Source organism: Apiospora marii (assembly GCF_038362585.1).
Source record: "Apiospora marii strain CBS 49790 chromosome Unknown utg000007l_segment0_segment0, whole genome shotgun sequence".
Classification (NCBI taxonomy): domain Eukaryota; kingdom Fungi; phylum Ascomycota; class Sordariomycetes; order Amphisphaeriales; family Apiosporaceae; genus Apiospora; species Apiospora marii.
The window spans coordinates 426,866-450,552 of record NW_027117379.1 but is presented as its reverse complement, the minus strand read 5'-3'; the positions used below and the strand labels follow the sequence as shown (position 1 = coordinate 450,552).

Below are 23,687 nucleotides of genomic sequence, written 5' to 3'. Positions count from 1 at the left end.
AGTTTCGCCATCGTCTGTGCATCTTGGGGATGCAATGTGATCTTGATTCTCTGTCTCTTTGGCAGGACATATCGTGCTTGGAATACGAAGCACAGGCGTGCCTTCTGGTCAACAGTGACTTTGGCTACTGCAGCTTGCTTTTCCGTGGAGGTATATGAGATTATCACAGCGAGAGGGAAAACTACAAATTTCCCTCTGATGATCATACCCTGGACGCTTATTGGGCTAGGGTACTTGATGCCCTGGTTAGCAAACCGGCGGCGAGAGTCCATCTATCTCGCAAATCTGAAGCAGGGCACTCTGGAGGTTGATCGTCTATAAGGCCCGAAGATGGTCTGGGCAGTTGGCATTGTTGATGCGGTTTCTATGGGGCTGGAGGAAGAAGGGGGGGGAGGGGGGGGCGCATTTCTTCAAATGAGGAGTTCATCTACTGATCTGCTACTAGATTTTACCGGGTTGTTACCTTTGCTACTTACTATATACGATCATGTCCTTTTTAGGGCGAATGCATTAAATAGAAGATACTTCAAATACGACAAAGCACTTGCAAGTCAAGATCAGTACACTTGAATTTTTCCCTCGTCTCGTAGCCATTACTCCGCCCCCTTGCTGGCTGGTTGCACGCATAGATCACCGCTAGCGATGCTTGGCGTAAGCGCCTTTCTTCCTAAAAAATCTTCCTCATTGAATAATTGTGTCTTCGGCCACTGCAACGTGTCTGTGTTAAGCCCCTACCCCGTTTTTAACAAGCAAATTAAAGTCAACAAATAGCATCAATCTAGATACAAGAATTACTGGATTTCCGATATGAGATTCAACACAGAGATGTTGATGATTGGAATGGTAGAACGGCACACTGTTACACCTTGGGGCTGACGAGCAGGCTGAGAATTTCCTCCTTGATTGGGGGCCAAAAAACGGAACATGCGATGCACCGCCCCCGCATGTAAATAGCTGGTGAATCGCTGGTCGGCAGACCTCCAGCCTGAAGTAACTTCAACACCCCCGACAATACAGTTCAGCTCCCCCAGAGGCAGTCGTCTCGACATGGCGGAGCTGGCGGTTCTCGGCCTCGTAGCCAACATCTTCCAGTTCATCGAAACTGGGCTTAAGATCGCATTGACAGCCAAAGATGTGTACCAGTGTGTCGAGAACCTGCAGACGCGGGAGATTAGATTGCTGCTGGACGACATCAAACACACAGGTGCAAATGTCGCCAAGCTGCCCCGGGGGGTCCTTTCAAGGGACGAGGTGGCCATTTGCGAATACTCGGACGAGTGCAACAAAATAGCCGCGGAACTGGATGCACTGGCGGCCAAGTTTGCCAGACGAGACGGGGCTAAATCTAGCGCACTAGACAGCTTCCGAATCTCGTGGCACAGCCACACCAAGAAGAACGAGGTGCAAGGCTTGGTCGATCGCCTGCGTAGGGTCGACGAGAGACTCCGGGCGAGATTCGACGCAGTCTTACAGCGGCAAGCCGGCCTTGAGAACGAAGCTCGATGGTCCAGCGTCATGCTGGCCATTGAACGCCTTGATGTCAAGGCTGGGACCATGCAGGGAATTGTACTGGACAGTGCGGCTAGGACATTGAGAAGCCAGCTCAACACGAAGGAGGCTGTAGCCGACTCGGTCCAGCGGTTCCTAGGCGAGATACGCAGCATGCAGTTCCACCAAAACCAATTGGAGAGCTTGCTTTTCCCGTATATAAAGCAACGCTTTTCGGACATCACTCCAGCTCACGAAGCCACTTTCAAATGGATTTTTGACCGCGGATATCATAGGTTCTCAGAGTGGCTTGAGCAAGGAAGTGGTTATTATTGGGTTCATGGTTTGGCCGGGAGTGGCAAGTCGACATTGATGAAATACATATACGAGCACGAATCTACCATGTTCTGGCTAAGAAAGTGGGCAGGGGGGAAACGATTGGTGACAGCAAACTTCTTCTTCTGGTCGCTGGGCACGCGAATGCAAAAGTCGCAATTGGGTCTGTTACAAAGCTTGCTTTTCCAGTTGGTCAGCGCCGACTCGTCCCTGGCCGCTACCATTTTCTCCACTCGACAAACAAGCGAGCCCTGGACTGCCAATGAGCTGCGGGAAGCTTTCAGGTCAGCCTCAGCCTGTGCAGAGAATCATACCAAGTTCTGCTTCTTCATTGATGGCCTGGACGAGTACGAGGGGGAAGAAACCGACATCATATCCACGCTGGCCGACTTGTTAAGCTCCCCCAACATCAAGATTTGCCTCGCCAGCCGGCCATGGAATCGCTTTCGCGAAGCCTATTCAGACTGCCCTGGGCTCACTCTCGAGTATCTCACCAAGACGGACATATTCGAATACGTCCAATCTGAGCTGCTTTCGAACCGTTTCTTCCAACGCAGTGTGGAAGATGATCCAAGTTACCAGGGAATCATAACACAAATCGCGGATCAAGCAAGGGGGGTCTTCCTTTGGGTGTTCTTGGTTATTCGGAGCCTCATGCGGGACATACGATCTCGAGAATCGATCGAACATCTGCAACGGAGGGTCAGCGAACTGCCGCCTTCGCTGGATGAATACTTCAAGCGCATCTTCGACAGAATCGATGTCATATATCGCCAACAAACCGCAAGATTGTTCTTGGTCGCTCTCTACCTTGAGGAGCACGACGAAGAGCCTTTACCTCTGATGGCCTATAACTGCCTGGAGGCCGAGGTTCGGGATCCTTACTATGCGGCAAAGCAGCGATTGTTGGCACGAGACCCCGACTGGATCAACAGTTTGTCGGAAAATATACCCGAGTCCCAACGAATCGCGATAATCCGGCTTGACGATAGGTGCAAGGACCTTTTGCAGCCGCGGAGGAATGAAGCCTTCCATCCAGCATCCATCCATTACATCCATATCAGTCTACTGCATCGAACCGTACGAGACTTCTTCAGGGACAATTACTATGATGCGCTTTGGGCAAAGGCTGGTGGTAACTTTTCCCCTGAAGGATGCATAGCCAACTGTCTGCTCTGGCTTTTCAAGACCTATCCTATCAAGCTCTTCTTCTGTCCAACAACCAGCAACATGCACGATCTACCAGAAGAAGTGAAAGTCATTGTACAAAAGTACAGCCAACCCGAGGAGTTTAAGATGAGTCTTATATTGTACTGGTTCTGGTCACATGTAATGGCCAGTGAGCCCTTGATCGATGATCGGGTCATAGAGAGCTTCTTCGACACCATGATCACGCTTTGTGGGCAGACCTGGCCGCAGCGAATCGTGCCCCAGCGTCTGACACGATACCTCAGTCCCTATCCCGCGAACCTGATGCTTACTCCCTGGGCGGCCTTCTTGAATTTGAACGGCTACCTGCGTCGTAACTGGAGACCGGGAAAGGCGGAGGGGGGTTACTTCGATTACGAGGTTCTGGCCCTCTTACTCGCCCTCGAACCGCGTTACATCCAAGCACTGCCGCCAAAAGGATCCGTACCCATGAAAAAGTTAGCAGATAAGGGGATCACGGCCGAACAGCCTGTTAGCTCATTCGAAAATCCCGCAAAATCAATGTCCGTGCCAATCAGCCCTTCCACAATCCAGACGCTGATGGAGCTCGGCTGCGACCCGCGAGACCAGAAGCTGGGGTTGTTGTTCTTAGAGCGGTTTTCGAGCTCTGGCTGGGATAGCAAGGCCATGGTGCAGATAACGCAAGCTGGCGGAAAGTCAGTCGTCTACGGGTCAAATCGCAACGCCTTCGAGGTCGCAAAAGTCATGTTCCAGCACGGGCTCAGCTTGCCCCTAGGTCCTGACGAAGAGATCCGTGTATGCAAGGTTAATTTCGGCTCCATATTCCGGCCGATCTTCGGCGCTGATGGTGTAGCCGAGCTCCTCGAGATCCGTCGCCGGTACCAGGGGCATGTCAGCTGGACGCATCGATTGTCGCGGGCGTTTGGGGGATCTGGAAATTGACAACTGACGAAGTAACTGTTCATCACATATCATTCTACGATGCATCCTTCCTCGACATGACAGGCTAAGGTTTCTTTGTAGTGGGGAGAATCATTCTCATCACTTTGGATAATGGTAGTTTGAAATGGAGGAAACGATTTCTTTTCTTTTAGCCTGTCAAATACGTCTCCCGGTTGGGGTTTTGTTTTTATAAAGCGCAAGTCATTGGCTACGGTATATTTCGGTCTCATCTCACTCAACTCACACAAGCAGGCAATCGGGTGGATGTTGTTTACACAAGGCAATGGCTGATTTCATTAGTGGCCTGTGTAGTTATTTATGTGAGCTTGGGTTTGTCCTTTCGCCTCTCCCAAACTGCCCCTCTCTCATTCTCTTTCATAGAACTTCTCGAACCCAGTTGACTTGGACAATATATACAGCACCGAGAGTGTCCACTGTGCACCTAGGAAAATAAACCAAAATCTCCAGTCGATCCTACCAACTGTTAAACATCTGTCAACCGTTTCCAAAGCATGAGAAAAGGGGAACACTGTCCCCGCCGAGGATTAGTTGCCGTTCTGGCCGGCACTCCCTCCCTGTCCGCCCTGGGCCGCACCTCCGCCCTGGCCCCCCTGGGCCGCACCTCCGCCCTGACCGTTCTTCTGCCCGCCGTTGGTTTGAGCGGCCCCTCCTCCCTGGCCGTTCTGGCCGGCGCCGTTGTTGTTCTGGTTGGCTCCGCCTCGGCCGTTCTGGGCAGCACCGCCGCCATTGCCGGGGTTGAACCCGTTGTTGCCGTTGCCGTTGCCGTTCTGGGCAGCCCCTCCTCCCTGGCCGATCTGGGCGGCACCTCCTGCCTGGCCGCCATTCTGAGCGGCTCCGCCGTTGTTCTGGGCGGCGCCTCCGTTGTTCTGGGCTCCGCCGCCCTGGCCGTTCTGAGCACCGCCACCGTTGCCCTGGGTTACCCCTTTGTGGCTTGATGCAATGTTAGTCTCGGCGTCTATTGTAGATTCTATGCAGACAGCATATGGCTGATTCAGGTGGTTGATACTTACTGGCGGGGCTCGATGACCATGGCCGAGGCGGCGACGGCAAGGGCGAGAACGTGGAAGAACTTCATTTTGAAGAAAGTGGTGTTTTGTACGAGCTATGTATGTCCAGGTGTAAAGATTGAGTGCAGAGGGTAAATGAAGAGTCTGCAAACGATGAAGTATATGAACAGAAAGGAATGGACCAGCCAAGGAATGAGAATACAAGATCAACGACTGTGTGATGGGAATGAGATGGAGAAGAGAGGCGAGCCACTTGAGGGAGAGGCAGGTTTCGGGTTTATATACTCGGGTCGAAGCCGGTATGAGCCTACGGGTAAACATTCATCTGGACATCCTCCACGAATCGGCTGGATTGCTGCATCGACGTAGTCAAGCGGTTGCATATGCTGTTGCTCGCATGCCCAACCGCCGGGCTGGTGATCCAGACCCCATGCACTCTAGAAGCGAATCACAACCAATATCTATTCGCGTATGGCCGACTTGTTGATTTTGCGACGTCTCATGGCGTTTTGAAGTATTCTTCCTTGGCTATTTGCCAGAGAAGGCATAATAATGATAGGTTGTTCCAAAACGATGCACGATGTTGGGGCTAAATCAAGCAAGAGGGTATGCGCCAAGCTCCCATCAACAGCCAGTTGAAACAAAACAGGGGTTTCCCCAGGATCTCCCATCATTACCCCGACCTTTCGCTTCCAACTCCCTGGCAGTACACCTTCAGATGAGAGACACTTTTGATGCAATGCAATGTCAATCTTAACCGAGAAGAATTTGGTTAATTGCGCGGTAGCAGATTTGGTTCCCCAATTGAGATCCAGTTGTAGCAAGAGGGGTAGGGGGTTTGTTTGCCTATGTCGCAGGTGCCACTGAAAGCACTCTCTTCCAATTGGACTCGGGAGGCATTTGAAACCAAATCAACACGCTGCCGCTTCTGTTGAGACTCTCCCAATGCAGTGAAAATATTGTTTTCCCAAGCTCTTGTCCACAAAAGTAGGTGAAGATTGGCAAACAGCTCGATGATCTTGAAACCACTGTATTGTGGTCGTGCCGTACTACGCGTTGGGCTGACTGACTTAGGGGTGTACTCTAGTGTCAAATCGAAGAAAATGCGCCCAAGCTCCCGTCAAAACTGGCCAGCAGGCTAAACAGTCGAGAGTTCGTCCACTAACTTAAGTTTGCATGTTTTTGTCACAACTGCAAACTCATAGGCCCTTATAGCGCAAAACCATATACCTCCTTCCAATTGGCAGATGGGATTGCTGTGGCTGGTACTGATTTCTCATTGTCGCAAGTGCAGACGAACGGTACCTGTGGTCTATGATTATCAAGCATTTGACGACACATGCAGTTGGTACCATTGCCTCACCTCACCTCACCTCACTCGCCAAGCCATGGCGGTCTATCTGACTTGACTCTGGGAATCCCGAGCCTCAAGAAAGCCTTGTATCGCCTCCTTTTTCTTCGGCAGCAAGCGAGACGGGCAGCGGCTATGAAGGAGCCTAGTCCCTTCTCTGGCTTCCATTGGACTATTCTCCGAGCTGGACTTTGACACCCAGCAAGTATCTCCGTCCTTCATTGCAAAGTTGCCGTGGTTGTCGGCTGCGGACGCTCGGGCGCAGCGATCGACGCAGCGGAATGTATCGGCATGTCCAGCGGCGACGAACAACGAAGTATTGTATTGTCCTATGAGGCTCCGACCTTGTCCTGTTACTGATTGAGGAACGCCCGACATGCGATGACTGCGGTTGTCACGTTGCGTGGCGTGATTGAGCCTGTCGGCTTAGTTGGAGGCAGGAGCCCAGCCAGCCTCGGAGGGCGTCCGAATTGCCAAGATCCCCCCCCCCAAAATATCCCAGAGAAGCCATGCCGACAATGGGCATCCGGCGGTGTCGCTGTCAAAACGACCTGTCAAACATCAGACGCCATTTCCACTTAACCCCATGCGACCCAGCTCAGCTTACTGTAAGTTGCCGTCTCTCTCCTGCATCGCGAAGCGTAAAATCAGACTTGTACAACTCTCAGGCGTCGGAACTTAAGATATATCTACTTTTAGAACAGAAGAAATTGCAGTTTGATTAATATATCTGCTCCGATTACTTGACAAGCATTGGAATCTCGTTGCCTAATGATCCATCTCGGTTCAATCGACCGAAAGCAAGGGTGGGGCCGTCGAGCGGGGCGCTTGCTTCACTGCTTGACATCGATGTCAATGTTCAATTGGAGTTATGCCCTACCTATTGACGTATATGTTGATATGTAATCAAGGAATGGCAGTGTAGTACCTGTGTGCGTATCGCGTTTGTACCTTTGTATGTAGGGCAGTGGTGATGCAGTCAGCAGTCAGTCCATCTCCCGGTGGCACGACAGCTGAACAACGGAAATAAGGACGGAGAAAGATAGCAGCATCGCCGGCTGTCAGCGAGGAAGCTTATGGAAGCCGTTGCGTTGCCCAAGAAAATCAGCGTCCAGCATGCAAGCCTCGAATTAAGGTTATTCGGGCCATCACCATCTATTTTAGAGTTATCTCGGTGCCTGCGTTGGCGGTTCCAGCGATGTGGTAAGGCCTAGTAATCGTCTGATCCTTCCAACGAGAATGCGTCACCGCACCAATAGCAGGCACCGACTTTCTGTCTCAGCTTGAGCGCCTTTCTTCCGCCCATTTGCCAATTAGTCCCCGTTGCCCGACGAGAAAGACTGGGATTGACCGGGAAATGATTATTAATTTTCAGCGCTGCCGAGCCCGCCGGATTGCGGCGAGAGATGTGGTTCGACCGACAGGGGTCGCTTCCAGTCTGGCCCACACCGTTTCGACCTTTAACTTTTCCACTGCTGCTGACATGCATGGTACTAATACTGTGCATAGCATGGCATCCAGTACCTTGTCTATATACTTGGCCCCCTCATTCTGCACGTTACGTCGCATTGAGCCAATTGCGTCTGCGGAAGAGATCTCGGTCTAGTCGAATTGCGGAAGTCGATTCCCTGGTCTCTGCCACTGGGTTGGACAAACGGTTCACGGTGGACGTCTGAACCGCCTCAGGTTGCATTCCATCGTTCTTGTCTCGGAGACTCTGGCGGGTACCTCCAATCACACTGCTAGAACCAGAAATGCCGCTAGCACTCGCTATACTGCGACCAAACTAGCTTTGATTCGACCCCATCTCGCCGCCCCCATTCCCCTGGCTACTTTAGTTGATTGACCTGCCACCACTGCAAAATGCGAGCAGTCAAAGCTTTGCTCGAACGTCACTCGCAATGCAAGCTACTGTTCAGCTAACGGATCATAGGCCAGACCGAAAGTACGGTGCAGAACGAGTGGACTCGTTAAACCAAATTTGTTAAGCAGCACTCCCCGGTTCTGGTATTTTGCTTGGCTCCGCACGATGCCCATAGCAGCGAAATGCGCTGCTACCCTCCCCTCAGCGTAAAACCCGCCAATCAGCTTCAACCTGCACAGCCAGAACCATCTCCATCAGCCTTATGCCAAGTGGAACGCCAAGCTTTGCTATGTCATGCTATCAAGACTTCTCGAAATGGAGAGTACATCGCGCTCCCCCAGGTCTAGGGCCTATCCGGGAACGTCCCCCAATACCGACTCGGTATATTAACTTTTATCTCTCTACCTGGAGGGATCGAGAAACCTGTGGACCGGGTCATCTTCCTCCCCATAATCATGACATAACATTTCTCCTCTGTATACTATTCTCCCATTGACTTTTGACACAGCCCCCACCTAGTCTACCTGTGTTTTCGTGCGCCTAATACTCCTAGGACGGCTGATGTCCCACGCTGGTGTGTGAGATCGAAACAAGATTCCACCAAAGGTACAAGATTATTCAGGTCCGAGGATCCATGTCATCCTATCGCTGGTAGGAGCTCGAGGCAGACGCTTTCTTTCAGCTCCGTATAGTACAGCCAGCCACTAGGTTACTCCGACATTATTTAATACTCCCCCTTCAACAACACAGCACAAATACCAGACACAAAAACGATGGCCACCCCTCGGATATCCTCGCCGTCCGTGTGGACATCTGCCAGCGACCCATGGAGCAGCCAGCCCGCCTGCCACGACGACCCATCCCCCTACTCCTCGCCCTTTCTTGGACTTTCCGACTTCGACAACATGTCGGACCACGCCTCCTCCACCTCGTCGTCGGCGCACGTGCTGCGCGTGGCCATCGTCGGCGGCGGTCTCGGCGCCGCCTGCCTCCTGCGCGGCCTCTTGCGCTACCCCCACATCGTCGCCGACCTCTACGACGCGCGCCCGCGGTTCTGCGACGAGGGCCCCGCGCTGGACCTCAGCGAGGCCCACCAGGAGGTGCTGCGCTCCCTGGACCCGGCCCTGGACGCTTGTCTCGACCGCGCGGGCGCCGTCTATAGCTCCGTGGCCCTGTGCGTGGCCACGGCCACCACCCCGCATCGCGGTATCGATCTCTCGGGCCTGCCCATCCCCGGCCGCCGCACCGTGGGCCGCCAGGCCCTGTTGGACGAGATCCTTGCCGACGTGCCGCCTTACTTGCTGCACACCAACACCCCCATCACCGCCGTCAGTGGAGCAGCAGAGGGAGACGCCGCCAGCGGCGCGGCGTTCCTGGAATTCGTGGACGGGACGCGGAGGCGGTACGACGTCGTGGTGGGCACGGACGGGACGCACAGCTTGGCGCGGTCCTTCGTGGTATCGTCCGGACAAGGATCCGGGCAAACTATACCTGCAGAAAGTGGGGACGAGGAGGATCCGGCGCTCACGCCCGCCTCCGCGGGGAGCTGGGTCCTGCCCCTCGTGGTGCCGCTCGCGCGCGCCCAGCAGGCTATGGGTCCCGGGTACTTGGACCCGCAGAGCCCCTGCCGCGCGGGCTGGATCGGGGACGGGATCTTCATGCAGCACGACCTCATCAACCACGGGCGCGACGTGCAGATTTCGCTTTCGGCGGTGCTGCCGCCGCCGCCGCCGCCTTCGAATGGTGGGCGGGATCCGCATCCGGGGTCGGCGGGGCCTAGTTGGGCGAAATTGTTTACGCCGGAGGAGTTTGAGGCGACGTTTGCGCAGAATCGGTCGCCTGCTTGCCAGGGGATGGTGAAAGTAAGTTGTCGAAGATTCTGCACCATATAAGTGACTAAAGCTAACCGTAGCCAAACAGCTCGTCCAAAGCGTCTACACCGTCCAAATCGCAGGCATCGTGCAAACCCACCACGTCCCCACCCGGACCTACGCCCGCGGCCGCGTCTGCGTCCTGGGCGGGGCCGCGCACGCCGCGAGCCCGTACCACGGCGCCGACGCGGCGGGCCTGTCGCTCGAGCACGCCCTGGTGCTGGCGGCGCTGCTGGGGCACTCGGCGTCGTCGGGCGTGGGGCTAAGGGGGCTGACGAAGGGCGGGCGCGACGTGGAGGCGTCGCTGCCGTTTTACGCGCTGCGGGCTTACGACGCCGTGTGTCGGCCGCGGGCGGAACGGGTCGTGCGGGCGGCGTCGGATGTGACCAATATACTCCTAGGACGGGACGGTGGAGGGGGTCTGGTCGATTTGGATCCGGTGAGCATTGCGGAGAGGTTAAGGCAGAAGTGGCCTGCGGTGCATAATCTGCATGTTACGGGGTTGCTGAATGCGGCGGTGGATACTATGGAGCAGTTTATTGCTGAGGACTCGAAATGGTAAAAGGAGGGCGGATGGTCCCTTGGCTGTTTTGGGCCGGAGCGTTTCGTGGTTCCCTCGTTCATTGGTAGTTCCCGGGTTTTCTTATTTAGGAGATGATACCCCTGAATCCCTGCTTTCATTCCCTCTTTCTAGCATCTCTTGGGCGTTTGGTTAAGGGGGCTTGGACTATTGAGCAACCATATAATCCGTTGCGGTGTTTCCTCTGGCTTCTCTTCCTTTTAGAAACTTACTTATCCACCGTATGTATGATATTCTACTACATACACATACGTGACAAAAGCGTTACTCCCTAATTGTAACTTCTTTTGCCTGCAATGCTGGTACTTCATGCAATGTTACGTTCCTGATGGAGATCTTGATGACTAAGGGGGGAGCCGAATGGGCGCCGCCTGCAGGATCGAGGTCTTCCGATGCGGCACAGTTGATGTTTATTTTGGGTTGCATGCGTCTACGTTTTCGATACCTGATCCTGGCCCCCGGTATCCAATCACCGTAGGCATCTCCTTTTTAAATACATTATGAGAATGTCATTCTCTCCGGCCCGACGGTTGCGGCACGGGGCCTTGGCGGGCGTTCTAGATTGCAACAGATTGCCTGTCAATGAATTGGCAGGTAATTTGTACTTTTGCGTGTAGCATTGAGTTTTCGGCTATGAGTAGATCGAATAAGCTTTGGTGCGGGGATGCAAACCATTCGTTCGCGATGACTTCATGCCGTGTGTGCGATGACGTCTAGAGGAGGGGAGTTGAAATAGACCCCAAACCTCACGATTCAAAAAGACCGCTTCGGCACTTGTCGAAAATACCGCATTCGAATGGACATTCAAACCTCAGTGTTGTTCAATTCTATCTATCCAAACAAATCTGCAAGTCATCGATCAACCCCTAGAACTCAGGCATGATGATGGCTTCTCGACTGTCTCAGTGTGTGGCCCTGAGAGGGGCCATCCGATCTCCAACTGGTAAGTCGTCCGTTTGGTCTCTCGCTCGCTCGCCCAAAGCTACGGGTTTCTCACCACCCACACACAGCCCACCCTCTTGTGCTGATTGTCCACCTGAAGATGATTTGGTAGATTCGCTGACTTGACCCCTTTTCCCCCTCCAACAGCCACCCTCCACCGCGCCGCCGCCGCCCAGCGCGTCGCCTGCTACAGCACCGAGCACCACTACACCGGCAACACGGGCGAGCACCACGCCCACCAGGACGCCATGCCCAAGCCGCACAACTTCGCGGCCGCGCTCGGCGACAAGATGAACCCCAAGCAGAAGCAGGAGCCGTGGCAGCCCCTGAACCCGCAGCAGTGGGAGGGTGGTCCGTCCTCCAACCAGAACGCGGGCGGGCGGCAGCAGCAGCAGAAGGGGAAGAAGTGGGATCCCGTCGAGCGAGAGTGGCAGGATGAGGAGACGGATAATATTGGGAATTTGTGAGGGGGGATTTTGTTGTGGAATGGGAAAGGGGAGGAGACCGGAGGGAAGGTTGATGTCGATTGAGGACTAGTCAATGTGTGGCTCGATCTCAGATTGTATACCCTTGGAACATTGCACTTATGTGGTCTATTAAATGTAAATCATTTAATTTAGTTTGTTCTCATCAATCAAATACATACTTCTTACTTTGCATACCTTGAGTCGAATTGTCATGGTCGGGTGGTTGTGGTTTGCACCTCGGAGAAAAGTGGACCGAAGATTGGGGGCGGTACGGGCATCTTCCCCTTTGTTCGGTGGTTTGCCTACCTGAGCGTTTGTAGTAAATCTTCAATCGGAGCCTCAGGTTCGCCGTAAGTATGGTTAGCAGCATTCTGGAATGTTTTACGTCACGCCGAAAGTGAGGAAAAGCTTACCCTGAGATTTGACACTGCGGCGAGCCCGATTAGGCAAAGCGTACCGAGGGACGGGCACGCAACGCAACGCAGGCCAATGCTGATCTCAGCCTGCAAGCTGCTGTGTCTAAACCGCGATCCTTCTCATCCGTTTCCATCGCGTGGGCAGACCGTCAATTCCACGGCGAAGTGAGTCAATCGGAGGAGGGAACGCGAGCTTGCATGGGCCACTTGGCGAACCTGGGCCAACAGTGGTTGTGTGTTCTTTGTGTGCTGCCCGGGTTGGCCTGGGACCTTCTATAAGAATCAGTCGGCAAGGCCTGCCCAGCAACCAAAGATTCCCTTTTGTTCGCTGTGCTCCTGTATCTACAGGAACCCAACCCATTCCTTCGCCTTTTTTTCAGACTTGTCCTTACATATTTTGGACATTTGGTCGCCCATCGGTCATTTCTTTCCTTCCTCGTCCACCACACTCGTTCCATCTTTTTGCTAGCATCAACATCGCAGCAATATGGTAAGCGACTTTCAGTATTCCTTCCTACATGTTTTGATGTCTACTCCCCGTTATACTGGTGTCTCATTAGAGGAAAAAGAAACGTTTATTCGAAAAATTATCACTATTCCCTCTTCAGACATCCTGTTCGCTCCTAAGAAGTAAATACTGACGTCGAGAGTCGATAGGCCGATACTGCCACCAATGATGTGCGTGCTGGTCAGATGCGCCAGCGTCTGCTGCTTGACATCGATGAACTGATCCGGAAGCCCTACCCCAACATCCGCCTCCATGTCGGCGATAATATGGACCAACTCTGCTTGGTTCTGTCACCTCCGGGTTGGCAGCGCATGCATCTGGTTGTCGATTCCCTCCAGGAGTTCCCCATGCATCCTCCCAGAATCCAAATGGACACGCCTGTGAATCATCCCAATGTGTTTGGTGCCTACATCTGTGCCACCATACTGAACAGGGATGACTCTTACACTCCTGCTTACACTCTCAAAGGCATTGCCATCCAGCTGCTCAGCTTCTTCGGCAGCGACACGATTCAGCAGGATTACGGCGAGGTCGTCGACCTTAATCAGTATCGAACAGGGTCGCAGGCCACTCATCTAGCCCCATTCGCTTCGTGCGAGCGATGCGGCTTCGAGGAGAAAGTGCTCAAGAAAGATGCCCGTGGGGTCCGTTATCGCGACCAGAGCGGAACTCCGCAGGTCCTTCGTGAGCGCCCCGTCACCCAAATAGTCGCCTCAGATAACTTATGGAGCCCTATCGAGACGGCCGCGCAGGAGTTGCCCGAAACGCCCGTCCAGGATGTTGCTAGCCCCGAGACATCAGGGGGATCTTTTGCCATCAACAGCCTGCCCAACGAGATTCTACTCCTGGTGCTTGAGAGCCTCGAAGACTTTGAGGACTTGACCAACCTCGCCAAGGCGTGGCCCCGCGTCAGCGCCCTGATTACGGCACACAATGTCATTCGCCAGCGCGAGCTGCAGTGCTTCGTCACGAAGAAGACATACCGGGATGCCAAGCTCGGCGTGGGTGTCTCGACCACCGACGGCTTGTCCTCCGAGTTCGATCTCCTCTCGCAAGAGGCCTTCGCCCTTCCCACCCGGAAGTCCGTGCAGTGCATCCCCTTCACTCGATGGCTCCCGCTGCCCATCTCAACGCCTCACTGGAACTCCATCCGACAGAACGTTAAAGTCTCGCTATCGCTATTGAAAGAACACGTCAAGTTGCCTAATCCCACCCATGCCCAGGTTCTTTACGCTTTCATGAACGACATCGTCGTCAAGCTAAACCTCGTCAACCTTGATAACGTCAACGTCAACGGCAAGGAGAAGCAGCAGCAGCAGCAAGAGCTGGTGATACGGTTGGACGATATGTTTTTATATGATCGTTCTTCCCAAAAGAGCTCTAGTACCTTGACTCACGCCTCGGAGAAGGCCATTGAGTCCTATTTCCACTTGTTCCACCTACTTGTTTGCCTCGCAACCGAGAGCCCGGCGATTGTGACCCAGGCCAACGCGTTGCTGACATCCTTCCTCGGCGGCCAGCGTGACAAGTCCCACTGCCCCAACCTGGGTCACCTACTCGTCGCCATGCTAGTCAGCGATATCCCCGTCACTGACCAGCTCCGCCGGGCCATCATTACGGAGGCCATCACGCGCAACGTCGTATGGCTGTTGAACCCCAACAACGAGTCCCGAGGGCGTAGACACAACAACGGCCGCGACAGGAACAGCAACAGCAACGGTAACGGCAACGCGAAGAAGACCTATCCGGAGCTCGCATACCTCGAACCCGACGCCATCAGCGCCTACCGTCTCGACAAGACCTTCCAGGGCTCCCGAACCTCCTACCGCCTCCTGATGTTCTCGGAACTCTTCCGCCGCACCGCCCGACCATCCACCCCGTCCACCTCCCCGCCCTCGTCCCTCGCCCAAATCCGCGACGACCTCTTCCGCCGCCACGGCGCCCCGCCCCCCGGCGCCGCCGCGCACCTCGCCTCCGAGGTCCGGCGCCTGCACGCCATCAACGACTTCCCGGCCTTCCTGCGCGAGATGGGCTTCGTCCAGATCCCGTCTCCGGCCCAGTTCACGGCCGTGCTGCGCAACACCGTCGTCGACAGCATGGGCCGCGGCTACTCGCGCTGGGCCCTGGCGCAGTCGGACGCGCTCGCGCTGCGGATGCGCGAGGGCTGCGAGCCGGGCGTCGGCGTCAAGGACGAGTTTGCGGAGATGGTGGGCGAGGCGCCGTACCTGCCGCGTGTCGATTTGTCAGGCGTCAGCTTCTTCCCTGGGGGTAATAATCGGGGCGGCAGAGGTGGCGGTGGGGGCGTTGTGATTGGGAATCGAATGCCTCGGGGCGTGGCTTGGCCTCGACGCGGTGGTGCGGCGGGTACGTCGGGGACTGGGAGTGGCGAATGGACTACTGTTGGTTCGGCTGCGGGCCGAGTTGACAACAACAACAACAATAACAACAACAACAACGGAAGCGGCGGCAATGCCGGTGGTCAGGTACCAGGAGCTCGCCGAGGCCGAGGAGGTGGGAAGGCTCCTCGAGGCGGACGGCGGTAGCCGACGGCACTCGAAGGCAGTCTTCGTTTGACCGATGGAATGAATGAATGGCAGCCCCAGGTATTTTAGAGATGACTTTGGCCATTTGCTTATTACGATTTATGAATAATGAGGCGTTCAGCGATACACAGAAGTTTCGCTTATTACATAGAGCGATTTGGCATTCTTGAGGACCGACCACTAGGTTAAGAGTCCGCAGTCGATGGATAGACTAGCCAAGACACATAGAGAATACAAATCATGAGATGGCCAGATAAGAATGCTTTTTGCGAAGACTCTGATATCCGGTAGTGTCCGTGACTACTTACGACCAAGTGCCCATCAACGCTGTGCTTGAGTTTCAGGGGTTACCCGCCTTGTTTCGTAGCCTACATCATTACTTTCATGCCTACTCCCAAGTGATACCAAATTGATAATGGCGGGGAAGAGCAACTGTTCGATGTTCTGTCCCTAGAGATATCTCAACAAGTTGGTCATTTTCTCGAATGATACAATTAGGAGATGCTCCTCGTTGAGCATGGCCATGGGCCAATCGAGGAGTATCGCCCTGAGAGGGGGAAAATCAGTCGATAGGCGAGATGGTGATAGATCGGAAACGGGGGGAATCATGAAGGTGCTCGGGGAACGTTCCCGTGGTTCTCGGAACGGCTCCGAGTTGTGCTCGGGGAGCTCTTCCGAGTTGTTTCTTGCCCGGGAAACGGTCCCGAGGCGCTACGGGGAACCCAAATTGCCTAAAGCATCGAAGTCGCGGAGGTCTCTACCACCCATGGGCCAGAGTGATTTTTAAACAGCTCAGGCGAAAATGACTCAACAGGTGGCATCCGTCTTTATTGAACCTGGGTGTTCAGAAGCTTGAGACGCGGGTGATGAGTGTTTGCTTTCGGTAAACGTTCCGAGATGGCCGAGTCGCAGAAACTGTTTGGAACAGCTTTAACTCCCGCTCCGGTTCGCGGAACATGTTCCGGAGTTTATTGCCATTCTGGTTCGGGTGCCGTCACGGAGTATTGAACTGGGAACCGGCACGCCCGTCAGACTTTACTTATTTAAGATACCAAGTCAAACCACGTCACATTCATCGTAGCAATGTTGTGTTGAATAATCGTCGTGCCTTCATTTATACAGAGGAATATATATACAGTCAAGGTCTAATGGTAATACAAAACAGCGAAACTTAAGTTCTTCTTTTGGAACAGGTTCTTGTTCTCAGAACAAGGTAGAAACAAGGCAAGGAGGATATCAGACAATTGTCTAAGAACCCCTTAGGCCTTCATGTGCGAGCCGAGCATGGCACGGCCGTGGTGCATATGGCGCCGGCAAGCCGCGCCGCCCCGACGCTTGACCTTCTTGGTCTTCTTGCAAGGCGTAGCGGTGCTGTTGCCGGCGCCGCCACCGAGCGCCAGGATCTTGTCGGCGGCGTGCTCGGCGGCGACCATGACGATGGCCTGGGTGTTGCCGGTGGGCAGGTCGGCGTGCATGGAGGCGTCGACGACGAAGAGGTTGTCCGTGCCGTAGACCTTGGTGTTGGTGTCGACGACGGCGGAGCCGTTGGCCTTGCGGCCGTCGTCGGGGCCCATGCGGGCGGAGCGCACCCAGTGGGAGCCCGTGGCCTGGGTGGACTTGATGTCGGCAAGGAGGGCGGCGCCGGTGAGGTTGGCGGGGGCCAGGGAGCCGTCCTTCATCTTGATGGTGAGGGTCGAGTTGCCGCCGGTGGTCATCTTGATGAGGCGGTCGAAGAAGGTCTCGAGGGCGTCGACGTCGCCCTTGGTGTCGAGCCAGGGGTTGCCCTTGAGCTCGGTGATCTTGCCGGTGGCGTCGAGGCCGAGGTCGGCCTGCGAGGTCACGCCGTGCGTCAGGTAGACCTTGAGCTTGACCTCGTTGTCGGCGGGGCTGTTGCAGGTGCCCTGGATGTAGCGGGTCTGGCCGTCGCTGGGCGACTTGACCGAGGTCCAGAAGTTGAGGCGCTGGCCGGCCTGGGTTAGGACGCCGGAGCCCTTGGCGAACAGGTCGATGTCGGTCTGACCCGGCTTGGTGAAGGCCGTGGTCTTGAGTGCAGTGATGTTCTGCTTCGTCTTCATCGAGACGGTCAGGATGACGTGGTCCTGGACACCCTTGCCGACCGGCAGGTCGATGCGCGAGGCGTTGGCGACGTTGACGGTGGCGGGCACCTTCTTGATCTGCTCCTCAGGGCCGATGCCACTGTAGAAGAGAATGCGAGGGGTGGAGAGGGCGCCAGCCGCAAGAATGACCTTGCCGGTCTTGGGGGTGACGTTAATGTACTCACGCGAGCCGTCCTCGTTCTGGACTTCGATACCCGAGGTCCAAGACGCCTGGCGCACGGCCCGGACCACGTTGGTGTTGAGCCTCATGCTGAAGCCCTTCATGGCTTGAGCGGCCGGCAGGTAGGTATGGACGGGGCCACCGCGCAGGGAGTTCTGAATCAACCAAGGTGGGTGCGCGAACACGTCGACCTTCTTGTTGGGCTCCTTCAGGGGCTCCACGGAGCTGAAGCCGTTGGACTTGAAGAACGAGGAGAGGACGTCATAGGCGCCCTGGTCGTAGCGCTTGCCGTCGCCCGAGGACAGGTCGGTGCCCGGGTTCTTCTTGAAGAAACGATCCGAGGCAGCCTTGACGTCGGCAGACTTCCAGCCAGCAGGCCACTTGTCATCGAAGTCGGCATCTTGCGGTTTAACGAACATCATTGCGTTGATCATGCCGCTTCCTCCGAGAAGGCAGCCGGCTTGGGACGCAGTGTCGGCGCAGTACTGGGTGCTGTCGAGGGTGGATGAAGCCAGATAGTAGCCCATGCTGGGAACATCAAACTGGGTCACGGAAGAGTTCCAAGGCATCACGGCCTTGCCGCCTGTGGAGGCGGTAGCGGCGTGGCCACGCTCGACAAGGAGAACGGAAGCACCCGACTCGGCCAAACGGCTGGCGGTGATGATGCCAGCCGGGCCACCACCGGCGACAATGTAATCGTAGGTAACGTTGGAAGTGCGGACCGGGGCTGTCACGTTGGTGCCGGGTACGGAAGGGGCGGGACTGGACGGAGGAGCGGCCGAGGTGTCTGCCGTAGCAGCCCACTTGGCATAGTCGGCGGACTTGGCATCCGCCAGACTCATACCAAAGCCACTGAAGCCGGCCGCATGGTAGGAGAGAGCGCTGGAAGTATCGGTGGGGGTAGTGACAGCCGTAGTGGAGTAGGCATAGGCGAAGACGCCATCGGTATCAGCAGCCGAGAACGTATCCTTGTTGATGCAACCGGCGCACAGGAAGGTGGCCGAGTAGTGAGTGTCGTTGACGAAGGTTCCCTTGGGAATAGGGGAGAGCTTCACATCAGTGGCAGTGTAGGCGGAAGGAGTGACATAGCCAGTGGCGATGCGCGGGGAAAGCATGACGTTCTTGCCGTTGGGCCACGCAACGACCAGCATCTTGCCGGTCATGGAGGAGCTGAAGTCGAAGCCCGCCCAGCCGGCTCCGTCTTTGGCCGGACCGACGATCTGCATGATCAAGTCCTTGTCCGGAGTCTCGGGCAGAGCCAGGCCGACCTTCAGCCCCTTCTCGTCACTGTATCCAGAGAAAGAGATACCGGTGTTCGCATCCGTGTACTTGAGGGTGCCGGCGGCGGCGGAGGCGCCTAGCGCCATGGCCAAAGAGAAAAAAGCGGTGATCTTCATCGTGTATAAGTAAGTAGTCTGCGCTACGGAAAGAAAGGGATGAATAGAAAAGAAGGTAAACAGGAGCCGTCAAGGCTGGAAGGGAAAGGACGCGTTTGAAAATTCAAACGACTTATAGAAAGGTAGACAATGAACCGGTGACTGAGAGCGGCGTGACTCGAGAGAAAAGTTTAATATCCTGCCCGGCGAGGGCGGTTTACTTATAGGCAACCAGGGCCACATGAGGATTCTTGGAAGTCATCGCTGATTCATCGTAAAGCGTCGCTTGGTTCCCCGGTAGCCCAGCCGGATGATACGCAGGTACGTGCCTGCATCGTGGGTCTAGGTTTCCGAGTAGAGACGAACGGCCAATGGAAGCAGTTGGCGGAGTGGTGGAGAAGGTGGGCTGACGGTTGAAGAAATGAAAGTGGGCAACGATGAGGCTGTCTTAGTAAGAGCCTAGAGATTCCAAGCTATTCTGTGTGCAATCCAACGTCCTTCTGTGGCCTAGACGATGGAGGGAACTGGAGAAAACACTGATCCAACTCATATAAACGATGCGTATTAAGGTTTGAGATTGATTGGCCGAGTCATGAAACTTGGGACTGGTGGGGGGCAGCGGCACAGGATGCAACTTCACCCAGGGCTTGGACATGTCGCCAAGTCCCGTCAGTTCGGGTTAATGTCCGTCTGGCAGCCTGCACAGAGATTTTCCGATGCTGCATCTGGGTGCGCCAGGGCCCATACCTATGGGACCTACCGAAAAACAGGGAATCGGCACCGCAGAATAGAGCAGCATGGGCCACAGAAATAACCTCACTTCACGAAACGTAGCACTGAGCCGAGCCTGTACGTTGGTGGTTAAGATGAGCCAGGCACAAAGGAGCAAGGCGGATCGGCTCCAGTTGCCCGGAGAGAGCACAGGTAGCCTAAACGTTAGGGCCGGATAGCACTGTCCAAATTATGCCACCATTGAAAGTGCAGACGGAGCAGACTCCGATAATTGTCTCCTGGCGCGTCCTGATGCATCAACATTGCCAAGAAAAATGCATTGAAAAATACTGGCCAGATGCGGTAATCGACGAGAAATGAGATCGGATGAATCGATCAGACCATGCTTCGCGATCGCAATTAATGAAAGGCGAACACACAGGGTGCATGCATGTTAGAGCTTCTGCGGGAGCTTCCCAATACTCTCTCACTGAGCACCCAATGGACAGTCCAGGATCCACCTGCTGGATAGCGCATAACGCACCCCGGCGACTGCCCGTTTCATCCAAGGTGGCTCGGCCGATGCAGGTACGCGACCAGCGAGCGCAACCCCCAATACAGACCCCAGCTGCCAATCGCCCTGTGCCGTCATTGGCGCTCCACCGGATTTCATCTCGAAACGAAATCTGAACAGGAGGGCAAGGACAGCCGAATCTGGTTCGTGGGATTGGGCCCAGACGAATTGGCCGTTATTAGCCAACGGCCACAGGGCCAAGATGAACGGGGTTAGTGCACGGTTTTAGGTAGTAGGCCAGCCCACCCATCGGGCTTAGGCCATTCGGGGCTCCCAACTGAACCACCTGCAACGCTAAACCGCAGAGCTGGGAACCCTCGGCTTGGATCTCCCCTTGAAGGGATCCGTCACAGGCATTAAGATGGAATATGGTGTGATTACGAGGCGAAGCCGATAAATATAACATTGTGTTCATATCTGTCGGGACCCGAGGTATCGGGGTCCGATAAGGACATGACTAGCCGAGGGAACTTGATGTCGGGCTTGGCCCGAGAAAACCTGTCGCTTCGGTCTGGGAACTCCCGCCCTCAAACCTTGAAGTTGCAAGGAGGTCTACCAAAGTACGTAGGATTTATGCAGCCCATGACGGCGATCCTCTGATCATGAACCAGGGGGTTACCTCTCACTTTATCAAGTATGAAGAGACCAGCGTGCATCGAAATGCCCAAGGGATAAGCTTAAGACCAAGCACGTCATGTATCCTGGCCCTGCCCATCCAGCAACAATGTGGTAAAACGATGCGGTTTGCCGGTCATGGGTGATGAGGTTGTTCAAGATTCCGTGGGGGTTGGGGGGCTACTGTTGGGGGCAACTACAGCACAGCAGCATAGGGCGCTGGCCTAAAACGAGCAGCTTCTCCAGGGAGTATCGCCCCGCCAGCCTACCAGCCAGCCAGTGAACAAAACCTCGCCTGAGCACTTAGCACACTGCGCACCACCCAATCTTGCGGCTCTAATGGGTTATCTATTGATCGATTGGTTCTCTCTCGACGTCAACTTATCACTATATTAGTTTATTATTAGAAGACATATTTGAAACTTATCAGAATGCAATTATTCTAAATGAATTGTCCAGCAACAACTCGGGGAACATCTCTTTTCAAGCGTGCTTGTTGCAAATGTTACATGTAGAAGGCGCCAAATGGCCAATGGCTCATTGGTCGACGTCACGTGGGGTCACCCCGCTAGTTTCCAGCTTCCGCTAATCCCCAAACACGGTCGACCTCCTTACTTGTATCTTGTCTTTAGATGCTATTCAGGAGATCTTCTCAGGGGCACAGATGGCGCCTTCGGATAGCTCGCCTTGGGATGCGCTCCAGGACTGGCATAACGGGACCGAGTCCCTAGCCATCAATAACACCCGGGCGCGCAGACTCCTGACTCGTGCCGCCGTGCGACTGACGACGCTGTTCCCTCCTCGGGCCCGGTGTCGCGACGGCCCCTGCGTGTACCTCTCAAAACGCTTGCTTGTCAAAACCGGCCCGCTCACACATCTGCAGGAGGCCGCGACCATGAAGTTCGTCGCCGACAACGCGCCGGGCGTCCCTGTTCCCAAGGTGCACTGCGCCTTTGTCCACAAAGACCGCGCTTTCATTGTCATGGAGCGTATCCAGGGCGAGTCGCTTCCGCGGGCATGGCGCCGTTTAGAGTCAGACCCAGCAGCGCTCGCCAAGATCTTTGAGCAGCTGCGTCGCATATTGCAGGAGTTGCGCTCCCTCAAGCCACCCGCTGACGCAGGTGTCCAGAGCTGTACAGGCGGCTCGCTCTACGACTCTCGGAACACCAGGGCATTCCCTCGGATGGGACCATTTCGGACAGTGCATGATTTTCATACCTGGCTGCGCGACAGTCTAGAGCCATCCGAGGGGAAGCCGGAAAACTGGCACGAGGGGGAGCAGGACTGGCAGGATCTCATGGAAATGGCGGCGTTGCAGGACGGACCCTGGCCAGCGCCGGTCTTTACGCATGGCGACCTCAATCCGAGTAACATCTTCGTCCGTGGTGATGAGGTCGTCGGCATTATCGATTGGGAAACCGCCGGATGGTATCCCGTCTACTGGGAATACACATCTTCTTGGACCGTCAGCATCAATAACGAGGGGTGGCAAAATACGCTCGATCAGTTCTTGGAGCCGTACCCTGAGGCGCTGAAAATGGAACGTACTCGACAAAGATGGTGGGGAGAAGTTTGACACTGTTTCTTGCACTATGGATAGAAAGGTGGTCCAATATTATTACATCACCGTCAGCCCCTCGTATCTGGCCCGATACCACGCTGCTGCCAGCATCGGCGCCTAAGACCCCATCTCTCTGCGCTCGAGTATACTCCACGTCGGCTTCGGCGCGAGCATGTTTCCGGTTGCGTAGCGGCGGACTTGGCCGCGACGTACTGCCTCGCTTTCGGCTCGATCTCGTACCAGTCCAGGAACGACGTGCCCACGCACTTGCCGTCCCGCTTGATTGCCTCTAAGACCTGCGCGACCCAAGTCCAGCACCGCCAGTTGCGGTCGTTTCGCACCACGGGGGTCTAGCGCAAGATCTGGAGGAGGCGCCTCTCGTCCGTGATCTTGGCGATGACGATGCGGACCAGGAGGGAAGCGGTGCTGCGCACATTGGGGAGCCCTACCTCTTCGTAGATCCAACCTCGCGGCCCGTTCTTGACGTGGCAGCGCGTCCCGGGGATCTTCTCCTCTTTCTCGACCTTTGGCCCTTTAATAAAAGCCCCAATGGTAGCTCAAGTTGCAGCAGGTAAGCGTGGCATCCGGGATGATAGTCGAACCTCTGTCATATCCGGTGAAAAGTCCTTTGAAGTTGGTAGCTGAGAGGACTTATTCCAGAGATTTATCCCATTGCACCGGAGGCAAACGACAAGCCAGCTATCCAATTACCAGCCAACAGTCCGACTATGCCTTTTATACGTGTATAGCTCGTGCGAGTATGTCAGCTATCAATGACGATTATCCCATCTTTACTGGCGTAGGCAAAGTCCTAATAAAGCACTTGCAGACAGCGCCTCTAAATAGCGAACCAACATCAATGTAAACGCTAAAGGCATAGTCCACTAGGCGGGTAGATCCCTGTGATCTTCGGCGCTAGTACCACTCCATCTCACCCCTCCAGCGTCTTGATCAATTGCCTCATCTCGTCATCTTGAGCCAACTCAGTAGTATACGAATTAACAGATGTAAATCTATCGATTTCCCAGAAGTCCACTCACAATTCAGTTTCCCAGTACGAATGCCTC

General features: G+C 55.0%; 8 protein-coding genes across 8 annotated transcripts; 5 read left to right on the top strand and 3 right to left on the bottom strand.

Moving 5' to 3' along the window:
* Positions 1-1,047: 1,047 nt before the first annotated feature.
* Positions 1,048-3,936, top strand: PG985_010554 (uncharacterized protein; the record flags this gene model as incomplete). The annotated part of the gene is made up of 1 exon (XM_066830322.1): positions 1,048-3,936. The coding sequence occupies one exon, from the start codon at positions 1,048-1,050 to the stop codon at positions 3,934-3,936; it is 2,889 nt and encodes a 962-aa protein (XP_066681004.1).
* Positions 3,937-4,481: 545 nt separating this feature from the next.
* PG985_010553 (uncharacterized protein) lies at positions 4,482-5,032 on the bottom strand (the record flags this gene model as incomplete). Its single annotated transcript, XM_066830321.1, has 2 exons — positions 4,482-4,887; positions 4,968-5,032. 2 exons carry the CDS (start codon positions 5,030-5,032, stop codon positions 4,482-4,484), a joined length of 471 nt encoding a protein of 156 aa, XP_066681003.1.
* A 3,920-nt stretch (positions 5,033-8,952) lies between these two features.
* Positions 8,953-10,612, top strand: PG985_010552 (salicylate hydroxylase; the record flags this gene model as incomplete). The annotated part of the gene is made up of 2 exons (XM_066830320.1): positions 8,953-10,041; positions 10,100-10,612. The coding sequence occupies 2 exons, from the start codon at positions 8,953-8,955 to the stop codon at positions 10,610-10,612; spliced, it is 1,602 nt and encodes a 533-aa protein (XP_066681002.1).
* Positions 10,613-11,512: 900 nt separating this feature from the next.
* Positions 11,513-12,039, top strand: PG985_010551 (uncharacterized protein; the record flags this gene model as incomplete). The annotated part of the gene is made up of 2 exons (XM_066830319.1): positions 11,513-11,573; positions 11,720-12,039. 2 exons carry the CDS (start codon positions 11,513-11,515, stop codon positions 12,037-12,039), a joined length of 381 nt encoding a protein of 126 aa, XP_066681001.1.
* A 903-nt stretch (positions 12,040-12,942) lies between these two features.
* On the top strand, positions 12,943-15,506 carry PG985_010550 (uncharacterized protein; the record flags this gene model as incomplete). Its single annotated transcript, XM_066830318.1, has 2 exons — positions 12,943-12,945; positions 13,113-15,506. 2 exons carry the CDS (start codon positions 12,943-12,945, stop codon positions 15,504-15,506), a joined length of 2,397 nt encoding a protein of 798 aa, XP_066681000.1.
* Positions 15,507-16,765: 1,259 nt separating this feature from the next.
* PG985_010549 (uncharacterized protein) lies at positions 16,766-19,180 on the bottom strand (the record flags this gene model as incomplete). The annotated part of the gene is made up of 1 exon (XM_066830317.1): positions 16,766-19,180. One exon carries the CDS (start codon positions 19,178-19,180, stop codon positions 16,766-16,768), a length of 2,415 nt encoding a protein of 804 aa, XP_066680999.1.
* A 2,543-nt stretch (positions 19,181-21,723) lies between these two features.
* On the top strand, positions 21,724-22,635 carry PG985_010548 (serine/threonine protein kinase; the record flags this gene model as incomplete). The annotated part of the gene is made up of 1 exon (XM_066830316.1): positions 21,724-22,635. The coding sequence occupies one exon, from the start codon at positions 21,724-21,726 to the stop codon at positions 22,633-22,635; it is 912 nt and encodes a 303-aa protein (XP_066680998.1).
* A 335-nt stretch (positions 22,636-22,970) lies between these two features.
* PG985_010547 (uncharacterized protein) lies at positions 22,971-23,231 on the bottom strand (the record flags this gene model as incomplete). The annotated part of the gene is made up of 2 exons (XM_066830315.1): positions 22,971-23,144; positions 23,223-23,231. The coding sequence occupies 2 exons, from the start codon at positions 23,229-23,231 to the stop codon at positions 22,971-22,973; spliced, it is 183 nt and encodes a 60-aa protein (XP_066680997.1).
* Between the last annotated feature and the right edge of the window lie 456 nt (positions 23,232-23,687).